This window comes from Sceloporus occidentalis, unplaced genomic scaffold, assembly GCF_023333645.1.
Source record: "Sceloporus occidentalis isolate IW3139 unplaced genomic scaffold, rSceOcc1.0.p SCAF_4, whole genome shotgun sequence".
NCBI classification, from domain to species: domain Eukaryota; kingdom Metazoa; phylum Chordata; class Lepidosauria; order Squamata; family Phrynosomatidae; genus Sceloporus; species Sceloporus occidentalis.
Genome location: NW_028316984.1, coordinates 89,967,255 through 89,981,082, shown reverse-complemented (window position 1 = coordinate 89,981,082; position 13,828 = coordinate 89,967,255). Strand labels below are relative to the sequence as shown.

Sequence of the window (13,828 nt, the reverse complement as noted above, 5' to 3'; positions counted from 1 at the left end):
TCTAGATGTCCACTCCTGGACTGTCAAATTCCCTTCCATAGTAAGTTAGGCTAGCCCTCCCTGCATTCCTTCAGCTGTCAGACAGTGACACTTCTGTTCAGTCAGGCCATTGGGAACTGATTGCTTGTTAAGTTAAAGGATTAGTTTACTGCTTAGTTATTCTTGGTGTAGTGTTTTAAGTTGTTTTAAATTGGTGTTGCATAGTTTGATTAATATAGTTATTATTTCAATCAATTTTGTTTATTATTTGACTTACAGGATCCTTTTCAATTATATTGGAAGTTGCCTTGCATCCCAACACTGAGGGAAAGGCAGGGTATGATTAAATAAATAGATAAATCCCATATTGGGCATTCTAGTATGCCCTGGGGAATTGAAAATAGTGGCTTTGTAGGGGCCTGGCCCCTGACATGGGGGCCCTAGGTTGGGCATTGACATTATTAGATCCTAACAGCTGCCCAAACCTACCAGGTGCTGAAGCCAGATCTGCATGTTGTGAAAGTGGAAAGGGTTGTCTTCCATCAGGGAAGCTACAGAGGCACAAAAAGTACTGAGGGAAGGAAATGTGTTTCAGTCAGGCATATATGTGTCTTACTGGGAAGACTGACAGTAGGGAAGGAAAGGGCCAGAACCATGAAGAACTGCAAAAGACAAATTGTGGGAACGAATCTCATCCAAAGTGGAGGGGAGTCTGTTTCAGTGTTATACAATCTGTTTAGAAAGAAGCTGATAGAAAATGCTTCTTTATGGTAAAGTGGGAGGAAGAGACTGGTTACATCACTACAAAATATCAACCCAAATATCTTCATGCCAGCATGTATAACACCCCCCCCCCCATTTTTTTGGTCCAAAACTGCCAGAATCCCAACCCAGCTTGACCAGGGTTAGGGGCTCATCCCTTTACCAGTTGTGTGGTTCTTTTGGTACTATGCAGATTACTGTTTGGGTATAAACTGAGCAATTACACTTCTTGATGAGCACAACTGTATTGAAGACTGGAAAAGAGAACATCAGAAAAATATATATATATACAGTGCACCCATGGGGAGGAAGGGGCGGCGTGTCCCATAGGGATGAATGGGGGGCGTGCCCATGGTGTGCGTGTGCCGCCGCACCACCACATACACGAGCCCCATTCATTTAAATGGGGCTCAAGCATACGCATTATTTGATTCACGCGGGGGGGGGTCTGGAACGGATCCCCCGCATAAACAAAGGGCACACTGAACTCTCAAAAAAAGTACATATTAATGTTATGCATAATTGGAAAAGTTACTATGAACATAGTACAAAGTGCTTTCAATTACTATTAATTGAGGCGTTTCCTAAAAGTGTGTTCCTTATGACTGTCCTTCTTTAGTCTTCAGTTGTGTCTCACTTCTCAAATGTGAGGGGAAAAAGGTAATAAATCAGTAAAATATGTCTTAATGTCATGTCCGGTGTGGCATTTACTCCAGATTATTTATAATTGTAATTGATTTTTATTTTACTTTTTTACAGCAAAAATTAAACCATCCTTGGATGAATCTCAGCCTCATAGTAGTGCTATTTGGCCTGTCATTGGTATCATCCTATCTATTTTTATATTGGGAGGGATGTATTTTGTTTGCCAGCGAGTGATATGTCAGCGTTATGCTGGGCCCAATGGACCTTTTCCTCATGAATATGTCAGTGGTACGCCTCATGTCCCCTTAAATTTTATTGCTCCAGGGAGTTCTCAGCATGGCACCTTTACTGGTAAGGATAGCACAATATAATAAAATTTTAATGTTATATTCCTTGTATGTTTTTTAAACCTTCAAAAGCTCTCAAATAGTATCTTAATATAAATATGATTGTTGTTATTGGGGGTCCTCCACTCATGGTGTACTGGGATGCATGGCAGTTTAATATTTTAAAAAGTTCAAAAAAGAGAGAAGTGCACACATTTGAAGCTAGGAAATTTCAGAGTGTTAGGTTCAAATCAGTACCTTGGTTTAAATCTCTCTATCACTCTTGTTAAGCGATTCTCCTTGTTTACCTGTTCCCATCAGGTTCTATTATTCAAAGATGGATAGAAATACCTGGAGTAAGAAATTGTTTTATTTGGTAGCTTAAAGTCATTGGCATAAGTCCAGTTGTTGAGTAGACCCACCGAATCAACTGAATTTATATAAGTGTAGATTTACCACATTCTCATTAAGACAGAGCATTTTTCCAGTTGGGATTAATAATTTTATTGAGGCCAGCTACAGAAAAGCAGAGAAGTAGTTTTGCGATAAAAGGATTTTTTAAAGTATGTAAATGTATATAACCACAATATTTGCCTTATATGATGTCAGTGTGTGTGCCAGTTCTTGGCTGAACTTCAGTTCATTCTCCTCTCTTATATCCATGTAGGCATCTCTTGTGGAAAATCTATGATTAGCTCTATGAGCCTTATGGGAGGAAGTAGTGGTGCTCCCCTTTATGACAGAAACCATGTAACTGGGGCCTCATCCAGTAGCTCATCTAGTACTAAAGCCACTTTCTATCCACAGGTAAGTTCAGAAAATAGTAGAAGTCATGTTTCTCTCCTTCTCCCATTTATAACTAAGAAATAAACAAGAGTGAATTTCTTAGTCAGTCAAGTCTATACTTGGAAAGTGTACCCAGAACATGTAAAATTACTGTTTGGGACTATAGCTCCCAGAATCCCCCAAGCAGAATGACCACTGTCAGCTAAAGGATTTGAATGTAGTCTCAAAAAGTAACTTTTCATGGATCTTACCCTTTTAAGTCACTGATGGTGTTTTCTTTGTTCAGTTTGCTAAATAGTAATGAAACAGCTTCCTTCAAAACAATCCCAAATCATTTGGCCAAGCCAGTGAGGCTAGGTAAAGGTAATCCCTTGACATGAATGTCTAGTCGCAACCAACTGAAGGGGGCAGTGCTCATCTCTGTTTCTAAACTGAAAAAGCCAGAGCTGTCCAAGGACTGCTCTGGTGGTCATGTGGCCAGCATGACTGCACCGAATGCTGTTACCTTCCCACTGAGAAGTGGTACCTATCTATCTACTTGCATTTGTGTGCTTTCGGACTGCTAGGTTGGCAGAATCTGGGACTAGTGACTCCATTGTGCAGCACTAATGAGTAAAGAGTGTTCAGTTTTGTAGTGCATGCTTTTGTTCAGATGATAACCTTTGAGAACATTCCTGGATGTTTGCATTCCTGTATCTTTTCCTCCCTCACGGTGTGGAATCATTCTGTACTTGTCACATTTTTTATGCTTGTGACCTATTCAGACACTTGGAGCTGGGCAGTCCCACAAGCATAAGCCAAAGAGAGAAAACAAAGGGAGACGTTTGGTCAAAGATGTTGCCGAGAGCCTCAAAAGCTAAACATTCCATCACTTGTTTATTTACATTGATTTTGTCTTGGCTCAGCATGAACCATCTGAAATTCCCTAAACTACTTTTTTGATAAATAAAAACAGTCAAAGTAGTAAAGAAAAGCAGGGAGTGGGAAAAGAGAGCAGACTTACACTGATTAGACTGTTATGGGCATATTATTCTGAGATGTTTTTCAAGATCCAGCATTAAGGGATCAGTGCTTCCCTGTCCATTCTATTCAGCTGTGCCTTTGAGCAAGTCAATTCAAGTCACTTATGACAAAGCGACTGTGCATTTTTTTTTAAGAAATCTTGCAGAGCAGAAGGAATAGACAAAATGTGACTGCAACTATTAATTCTTTCATGATGATTCCCTTTAAATTAAAGAGTGATTGAGTGCCCTATTTTAGGATGTCAGTCATGGAAAGATTGTCTTTATAAATGCCAATGTTCAAAAGTATCAGAAAGTAGCCCATGAAAAAAGTTGCACTGTTTTTGTTCTTAATTAAAAATCTTCTGGGGGATTTAAAGGGCTTTATGTTTTCTTTGAAAAAGAGAATTTGAGATGGCAAATTATATAGGAGCCTGGTAAACTGATTCACAAAAACAGAAGAAAAGCTGTTAAAAGAAGAAAGGGGGGCAAGGGGAGAGATACAGAAAACATATGAAGAAATTTCAACCAGACTGTCATTTTGTCAATTTCACTCAGACGTTTGGCTCCTCCTCTCATGTGATCACCTCATCTCTTCTTAAGATGTTGTCTGTGGGAACTGGTACACTGGTTCTGCGCACAAAGGCCAAAGTGATTTCTGTGGGGCTGTGACTCCCAAAAGTGATGTTACATATGAAACCATTTATTCCTGCTTTACACCTCCACAGATCCTGAATCCACCACCTTCACCAGCCACTGATCGTTCCCTTTATAACACAGAAATGTTCTATTCCTCAAACATTCCATCAACGACAAGATCTTACAGGTAGGAAGCCTTTTAAATTCATCGTTGGATGGTTTATATCATTTTTTTTTAAAAAAATAAACTTTTAAAAAGTTAAAAACACCACCACTCATTCTGTGTTGATTCATTTTACTTTGAATTGGTGTCACCTGTTCTTATATTAGTAAATGTAAATTTATTTTTTAATACAACTGTTTTGATTGTCAGCTTTGTACAAAGAAGTACAGCTTTGTGCAAGTGGTAGAAAGTACTTATATGTCTGAGTGCATCCCTTAGAAACTAGGAGGTATAACTGTCCAGAAATGTGCAGAGCACAGGAACTTTGAAGAGCTACCTTTTGGACTACAGCTCCCAAAATAGATACTTGGTACTCTGGGGATAGGTACCATAGCATGTCTCTGGTATTATAAACTAAAATGTTAACATTTGCCAATCTGTAGCAGCTTCCACATTTATCAAATAACTGCATGTTCAGCTTAATGGGAAAATGATGCAGCTCTTTTCTAGCTTCAGATCAAGGGTGGACAACTGCAAAGGGGAAAGGGTATCCCCACTCCCATACTCCTTGGTCACCATCCATCTTACCACAGAGGCCAGAGAAAAACCTCAAAAGATGACCTCAGAACACACAGGAAGGCTGATAGAGGATAAAGGATATATCCCTGATATGTAACCTTGGTATCCAAGGCTGCATCTGACCTGCAGAAATAATGTAGTTTGACACCGCTTTAACTGCCATTTCTCAGTGCTATGGAAATCTGGGATATGTAGTTCTGTGAGATATTTAGCCTGCCCTGTCGGAGAGCTCTGGTATGACAACAAACTACCAATCCCAGAATTCCATAGCATTGAGCCATGGCACTTAAAGTGGTGTCAAACTGCATTATTTCTGCAGTGCAAATCTTCCTCTTAAAAATTGCAGCCCCTTACTCTTCATTCTTGAGGCAGATAAAAAGAAATGATCATGTTCAAACACCTCATCTTTCTCTGTTAAGTTTTACAAGGCAGTTAACTTTTTTAAAAAATATATTTTTCAGGCCATACCTGATCAGAGGGATAGCTCCACCAACCACTCCCTGCAGTACCGATGTATGTGACAGTGACTATACTACAAGTCGGTGGAAAGCCAATAAATACTACATTGATCTAAATTCAGACTCAGATCCTTATCCCCCACCTCCTACTCCCCGCAGCCAGTACATGTCAGCAGAAGAAAGCTGCCCACCATCTCCTGCCACAGAGCGAAGTTACTTCCATCTCTATCCTCCGCCCCCGTCTCCATGTACAGACTCTTCATGATTTCAGCAGAAGGAACTTTTCTTTTATTTCTCCTGTAAATATATTTTAAATATGAACAAAGATTTTTAAATATATATTTTATGATCTAAAATGGGGTGGGAACTTTTAATAATGTGAATAAAAATGGGTGGGCCAGGGCTGTGAAAATTGTACAGCAAAAGAATATTTATAAGATGTGTTTTTTTAACTTAATATCCATTCTTTTGTGCCATATTTTGCCTTTGCATCGAAGTCACACAATTTAAATTGACCTCCAAAGGAGGCAGCAAGCGGGGAATATAGACGAAGAGCTTTTTGAAATCACATTTTGATTCAGTAAAGGGGAATGTGAGGTTTTTGTTTTGTTTTGTTTTGTTTTAAATATCAAAAAAGGGGATTATACTGTGTGAATGAATGGGGACGGTGTTTGAATACACACACAGGAAAGTCAAAAAAATTTTTTAAGGAATACTTGATCATAGGTAGTTAACCACAAATATGCACTTTCTTTTGGAATGCTAAATGCAAAAAGAGGCCCCTCCTGTATTTATTCCATCACCATTTGCTTTCCAGAAGAATTGGTGCCTAAGAAAATGTGGAATTCTGAATCTTGCACTCATTTTATCATTCAACACAAACCACTTTCAGTAGAATGAAATGCGCATGCAGCCCCACTGGACATCTTTATACAAAAAACTCCTGTCAGTATTCTGACAATCTCAATGTAATATCTAATTGGGAAAGCCAGTGAAGCATCAACTTTTTGTAGAAACCATACATTCAGTTTAGCAGTTGTCAGGAGGCATGTAACCATGAAACTCTTGGTTCAAATAGAAATAGGAAAATCAGAAAAAGAGTTACCACTATTAGTTAGCATGCTTTCTTGAAAATTGATAATAGCCCCGAGACAGATTAGCTCCATGGTCTGAGAAGTGTCAGTCTCTCTTCTATTCTCCCGATTGCACTCTTTCCCGCTTTTTTAGCCCCAGGAACCATTGTGTGAAAATGCAAAGTTTGTATTTTTCTTTGCAAAAAGTGGGACAGCTGAATAAAAATATTTCAGCTAAAATTGTGTCCCTAGTTCATTGAGAAGGAGATTTATATAATTGTTTACAAATTTGGGAAAGCAGTCACTTGCTTGAAAGAGGCATTCTTCCTTCTCTCGCAGGAAGGAATGCTTCTTCTTGACTATATGCTGACTAAAAGCTGACAAACTTGAAAACAAATTCAAAACTACACAAAAGTTTTACTGATTTGGCTTATTTTTCATGAAATGGATGAAGAGAGAATTTGAAGGGATGGAATTATCTTACAATCACAGAGGTGGAGGTAAACATGTAGGGTACCATATAATGATTAGATTCTAGTGCAGCTCTGTGATAGATGCAGCAAATCCAGAGCCAACAGTTAAAATATATGCAACAGATGACTATCCAGACCCCCATGCCTGGCTATTTAACTGGTGCTGTTGGAAACTAGAAATACATTTTACAATATGTTTCCTAATATCCAGTTGACTATTTTTCTAATATTCCTGGAACACAAACTGTTAAAACAATTATTTGTTCTTTTCTATGTGATGGTTGTGCCTTTTATACCTAATAACATCAAACTCTTCTCAAGTACCGGTTATACCATTAACTGAAACATCTATAATGTAGGAGCATCTTCTCACAATTATGCATGACCCTGGGACCTCATTAATATGTGTGGTACTCGTGTAACATTCCAGCAATACTGTCTTGGTACTGTGCTCTGTGTTTTTGTTGCCAGCATAACTGTGACATCTCCTATCTTAATACTGGCACATCAGATTTGAAGATCAGCCTGTTAATGAATTCTCACTCTCCAGCACCTGGCTTTTGTATTTCAGGACACTCTGGATCCCAACACATACTTCTTGATGCACATATGAAATGTTCTGCTTGTGTGGATGTATTTTAGTTATATACAGAGCTGTTTTCCCCTTGTAATTCAGCAGTGAAATCCTGTTCATACACATTCTCCATGGTCTGAAGATGGAACAATTCCCCATCCTGTGACTGGGGTGATCTTTCTTCCCATACCATTCAAACCATGGACAACCAGTGTACAGAGCAGGTCTTCAGGTGCCAAATAGAGAGTGCTGGGCCAGGGTCTGGCCTTGTGCTTGAAGATGCTCTTTTTTATGGCAGTTTGCAAGGAAAAGAGAACAGTGCTACTTGTTCAACGTTACCTGTATGTTTACCTTTTTATGTGCTGTATCTAATTGTTCTCCACAGAATGGCTGGAAGACAAGTACTATAAAAGCACAGTGCAGACAAATAATGATATAACATTAGAAAAGGAGGGGGAAAGAATAAAAATCCCAGTCTGTTTTCACAGCTGCAGATCAGCAGGTGAAGTGGGCTTTTGACAACTTAATACCACTGAAATGATGAAAAATGTTCCCTTTTAAACTTGTAGCTGGATTTTAAACAAATATTTCTGGTACAACTTGATGTAATACTACCCTAAACCCTATCTAGTATTTTCTATCTTGTCAAAGTGACGTTTTGAATTTTAAACCCCCCACACACCCACTTCATTCTTTACTTCTGTCTGTTCTCCCAGAGCCTTTGGCTGTTATGGTTTAATTTCAGCAAAGGTGCTTAGACCTTTTGGGCAAGGGATAAATTTAAGTTTCTAAAGAAGTAAATATTTTGCTAAGATACATCCTTCACTCCTCTAATAAGCATCAGTATGGTGGGGGGAAAGATCTGTAAACTGTGTCATGTGTGTGCCCATGAATACTGCAAAAAGGATGTTTTGTGTTATAAAAATTTTAGAATGCCATGGATGTGGTGGTATTACTTGTGCTTCTAGCAAAGGCATTGGTCATAGTAATGTATCAGTCAAAATCATAATAGTGTATTAAGTTGTTAAGTACTCCCAACAGATCTCTAGTTATGTAAACTGATAAGTTTTAGAAGGCAGGAGAGTCCGGTTCTATCCTATGACCTCATATCTAACTGATAAGTTACAGCATGCATGTATATTTTACAGCTGAGAGGTTTCCATTCAGCTGTTTGTCTTTGCCATAACTGTGTTCACTATTTTGCGTGGCATTTGTAAAGAGGCTGCTATTTAAGTTCTTAACATTACAGACCTTGATTACATATGCATGGCAGTTTCCTGTTGTCTTACAAGTGATGCTCAACATTAAGGGATAGAGATTTCTCTGAGCTATTGAGCTCCTCAAAAGGAAAGAAAAATAATAATTTCACACTGTTAGGAGTGTTACCTGCTTTTTCTAGTGGGATAACCATTTACACAATGAGTTTGGATAGAAAGAATTATGAGCAGAAAGGAGATAGCTGCTACTGTTGTTCTATAAAAGATTTTCAGACCAGTGCTTACCATGGGGGTAAGTGCTGGTAAATCGCCGCTAAAACATTGAGGAAGAGTGAGTGAGTGTGTGTGTGTGTGTGTGTGTGTGAAAGAGAGAGAGAGAGAGAGAAAGCCTGGCACACTTCCTAAATGTCAGGGAATTGTCGGCTCCCCTCCAGCATCCCTAAATTGTTTGGGGAGAGGCAATTTCCTCTGAACTCAAATTTTCCGTTCAGAGGAAATTGCCTCTCCCCGAATGATTCAGGAATGCTGGAGGGGAGTTTTCACACACACACGCTTCCTCAACGTTTTAGTGGCGGTTTACCAGCGCTTAAATGCTGTTCTGATAATCTCCATTGAGTCCAATTAAGGTAATAGTAGTCAGGTTGTATAGTTTCTCTTGTATCATCTTGTACAAGAATTCTCATAAGTTTTTGAATGAGCACAACTTGACCACATTTCATTTCATTTTTCTCCCTCTGTGTTAGCAATGCAAGGTATAAATCACTTTTGCATACAAGCCTTTGCTGCCCTGGATTTTTATTAGTATGTCTGATGCCAGGCAGCAGTGTGGCTGTGGTAGAATTTATTCCCTTTTTTGATTACTCACAGTAATGGGAAGATATGGCATGTTAATGAAAGACTGCAGGTTGAAAATATTGTCTAGTCTTTCACATGGATTTGAAGTTAAACCACTGAAACCCTTGACTTTGGTGATGGCAAAATAATTGGCTGATAGAAACTACTGTATATACTCTTCTATAAGTCTAAAAATTTATGGCCAAAAATTGACCCCCAAATCGCAGGTTGACTTATTTCCTGGTCACTATGGTAATGTGATAGCAGCTCTTTCAGATTTCCCCATGCAGTTGGCAGAGGAGTTTATTTCTCTCTTGCACCAAACAGAAAATGTTCTGAATGATTGATAGCAATAGCAGCTTCATTTATATACTGCTTCATACTACCTACTGCTGTTTGTTTAAGAGTCGTCTCCCACTGCATGTCTGTCTGAAATGAAAGCTGAAACAATGACACAAAAAGCCTCAGTTAAAGTCTCTTGCCATGCACACACTGAAGGAGCCTCCACGTTTTACCCTCAACCTATCGATGGGTAATGGCAAAATCCATAATTTTGCCCCCAAGACGTGACCTTGATTTATTCATGAGGTCAACTTATAGTTGAGTATATACGGTATGTTTTAAATTCAAGGACTTCTGTTTAATTCTTCCATTGTGTTACCAAGCAAGGCCCACGTGTCTGCATTTAACTGTAAATTGTCAGCTTTACATATTAAAAAGATATAGCAGGTACTTTATCTTCATGTTCTTGTAATATGTCCATACAATTGGTCAGTAGACAATTTACTTGAAATTTTTACTTCTTTTGATCAAGTTGGAAGAAGCTCATTTTGCAGGCCTCTTTCTTCCAAACTAGTTATTGGGTGTTTTAAAAAGTCTGAAATCTGTTGTCCGATCCTTGTAGCCTTTGTTCATCTGGATCCATTTAGAGCAGGCATGGACATCTATCAGGGATTAGGAGCTATATTGCCCCTAGGGCATCTTGGATTGCTGCACCTGATCATGGGCATTTTTTGCCACCAAATGAAATCAATATCCTTTAGGGAGCATCAGGAACAATTTCCAATAGGAAATCAACTTCCAGGACACTTCTGTTGGGAAAAGGCCTAAAATCTCCTAAGGGAGATTTGACTGCTCAAACCCCTAAGGAACATTTGGAGACAAAATAGTTTTTGTGGGAAATCCAGCCTCCCCACAAAATTGGGAGGCTGGGGATCACAACAGTCCCCCAGGGGTATGACCTGCAAGCCACACTTTTGCAACCCCTAATTTAAGAGTCTAGTTGAATCTGAATTTTAGACCCATTGTCATTGACATATGAGTAATTAGGATCTGTAATGCACCCTAAACATGTACTAAACTGAATTTGATCATTTTGATAACAAACCAAAGGTACAATAAAAGATTCCACAGCCCTGAATTTGCATGACTTCTGCAGGCCTGCTGATTGTCTCTTGTTCATAAGGTCACCTTAAGTTGAAGCATACTTAATGGCAAATAACAACAACAGATGTAAATGCACATAATACTTTTTTTGGAAAGCAATAGCAGAGCTTTTTTAAAAAGCAGTAAAGTTTACCAAAAGCTCATCTAAATATAATTTTTTTAAAAAAGCACCTTTAGGCAAGCTATGATATTTCCTGGAGGTTTCCTGTGGTTACCTTTACGTTTTCAGTGTGTGTATGCGTATGGGAGTGTGTGTGTGTGTGTGTGCATGCATGTGTGTTGTGGACAGAAAGATGTAATGTCAAGCTGAAATTGTAAAATAGTATTTGTGGAAAATACTTTGTAAATAACGTAATTGAAGTATTTGCAATTAGAAACAAGAAAACAAACAAACACCTATTGGCCTGGAACAAAAAGAAGGCAAAATTGGAGTTGCCAGCTACCAACCTTGAGATTTGCCCTTTGGTCTTTGACCCTGTCTTCTGTGTTAGGCGATAGAGCAGTTGGCCACTTATTCTGTCTTATTTTCCACTGGGTCTGTTGCCTGATTTTTGCCCTGACTGCTATACAGAACAGTTTGAATCATTTTTGTTACAGCAGTTTGGGCTGGAGAAGTGAGGCACACAGATGGCAGAACCACAGGGAAGTGGAGCAGGGGGAAAGGCAACTGCCATATCATTAAAGTCCAGTGGGAATCTTCAACATGCAAAGGTGAATGTTTTGGTTGTGACTGGCCAACTTTGAACAAAATATCTGAAAGTGGAGTAGTGCTTTGCTGTTACACAGGAAATTCAGAGGGCATTCTAAACAACAGTAAAACCAAACTGCTTTCTGTATTGCATCGAAAAATTTTGCAATTGCTGCTAATGTACATGAATATATACCAATATTGCCAAGAATTGTTATAACAAACACCAATCTGTTTTGTATTTATATTATAAAATGTACTCTGCGAACAACCTAAATATTTTAGCTTTATACTGTTATCCTTTTTGTAGACACGATTTGTCATAACACAGAAAAAAAAAGTGCCTTTTGTATTTTTAAACACCCTTGCATATTGACTTGGGCAGATGATAACAAAGCCTTAAAAAGCGAATAGTCTTTTATTCATTGTACTCCATTGGTTAATTTCTCACCAAACAATGTGTTGCAAAAATGTATTAATGTGCTCAATTCATTCCAAACAAAGGCATTCATGGGATGGTGGAACAAAGCTTATTTGTACATCCTTAAGGCAGCCATCTCTAAATACTGACTTTAAAAGTTGATGTGATTTTCAGCAAATATTTACAAGTATCCTGGGAGGGGAGTAAAAAATTCATTTTGTTCAGAAATGACAATATTCAGAGGGAGCGTCCACTCAACCAACATAGCCTATTTTGTCCTATTTCATATTTTTACTGATTATGTTGTTAGTGAAAAAATGTATGTAACATTAATTTAACAAAATACAATGTCAGAGTAACATGGTTTCTTCTCATGAACAAAACAATTTAAAAATTATGTCATGAAATTATAGATACTGTATCACCAGCAGAGGAATTATTACAATTACAATTATTATTACAGTTATGCAGCCTCTAGATTCTGGAATGCTACTCCCAGCAATGATCAACATTTACAATGCTGGTTATTGCTGCTGAAGCTTGCAGTCTAGCAATCCAACTGTACCTGGCATGCGTATCCGTGTCTTCAAGCCACCTGTCAACTTACAGTGACCCCATGAATTTCATAAGGTTTTTCTAGGGAAGGAATGCTCAGAGATGGTTTGACCAGTTCCTTCCTCTGAAACATAGCCTATAGCACCTGATATTCTTTGGCAGGCTCCCATCCAAGTACTAACCAGGCCCAACCCTGCTTAGATTCTTAGATGAGATGAGATATAGTGTCTTTAGGGTATTTAGGCCAAACATATCTGGAAGGTTGCATAATTCCCACTCCTGGTTTAAAGGACAGTATTCAGCATATAGAAAGAACTGCTAAAAATACAGTTTTCCTTACAAATACACACCACAAACCTTTATACAAGCCCTTTGCCAAAAACCAAAGCATAGCCCAGCCAGAGGTAAGCACATGCAGATCCTGTTGATGCTAACAAAAGAAAAATGTGCTTAACGTTCTGCACATGATTCCATTAGATGTGAAAAGTGTCTTTCGCTAGATTGTAACCTTTAAAATGAATTGTACACAATAAGCTGTTGACATTGCAATTTATAATTTGTTCCATAACACCACTGCTAGGTTTCTGACGTTACTGGTTTTGTGTATAAAATACTTGTAAAGTTAACTCTTTGCATTTTGTATTTATAGATTTTGACAAGTTTGTTTTGTAATTAAAACCTTGGAAAAAATTTGTTTGACACTGCTCGGCATAAATGATTTTTTAAAAACCAAATATTGTTGAGGGTGTCTTATTCTCTTCTAGGGCAAACTTTTTAAAAGAAAAGGGTGCAAGATGAAGGCTGATTGGCTAATGTTTTCAAATGAATACCAGTTTTGTACTTTGGTACTATAAAGACTGTATAAGCTCCTTGCCCCCACCTTGGGTGCATCTACACTATAGAAATAATGTAGTTTGACATCACTTTAAATACTTTAGCTCCATTCTATGGAATCCTGGGATTTGTAGTTTTACAGACTCTAGCCTCATGTGCCAAAGTGCTGGTTCCTTACAAAACTACAAATCCCCGGAGTCAGTAGGATGGAGCCATGACAGTTAATGTGGTGTCAAACTGCATTATTTCTACACTGTAGATGCATCCCTCCATCCCATTAAACTTGATGAATGCATTTTGCATGAGAAGATATAATACAGTGGGCCCTTGGTATCTGCTGGGGTTTGATTCCAGGACCCCCTGTGGATAACAGAA

General features: G+C 38.4%; 1 protein-coding gene across 1 annotated transcript in view; it reads left to right on the top strand.

Annotated features, from left to right (window-relative positions):
• The window catches only part of LRP5 (LDL receptor related protein 5), a 119,748-nt gene extending 106,407 nt beyond the window's left edge, over positions 1-13,341 (top strand). The window contains exons 19-22 of the mRNA XM_089520842.1: positions 1,501-1,737; positions 2,380-2,519; positions 4,228-4,325; positions 5,342-13,341. Of these exons, the coding sequence (XP_089376968.1) occupies positions 1,501-1,737; positions 2,380-2,519; positions 4,228-4,325; positions 5,342-5,603 (737 nt within the window). The 3' untranslated portion in view covers positions 5,604-13,341. The remainder of the gene's footprint in view (positions 1-1,500; positions 1,738-2,379; positions 2,520-4,227; positions 4,326-5,341) is intronic.
• The last annotated feature ends 487 nt before the right edge of the window (positions 13,342-13,828 follow it).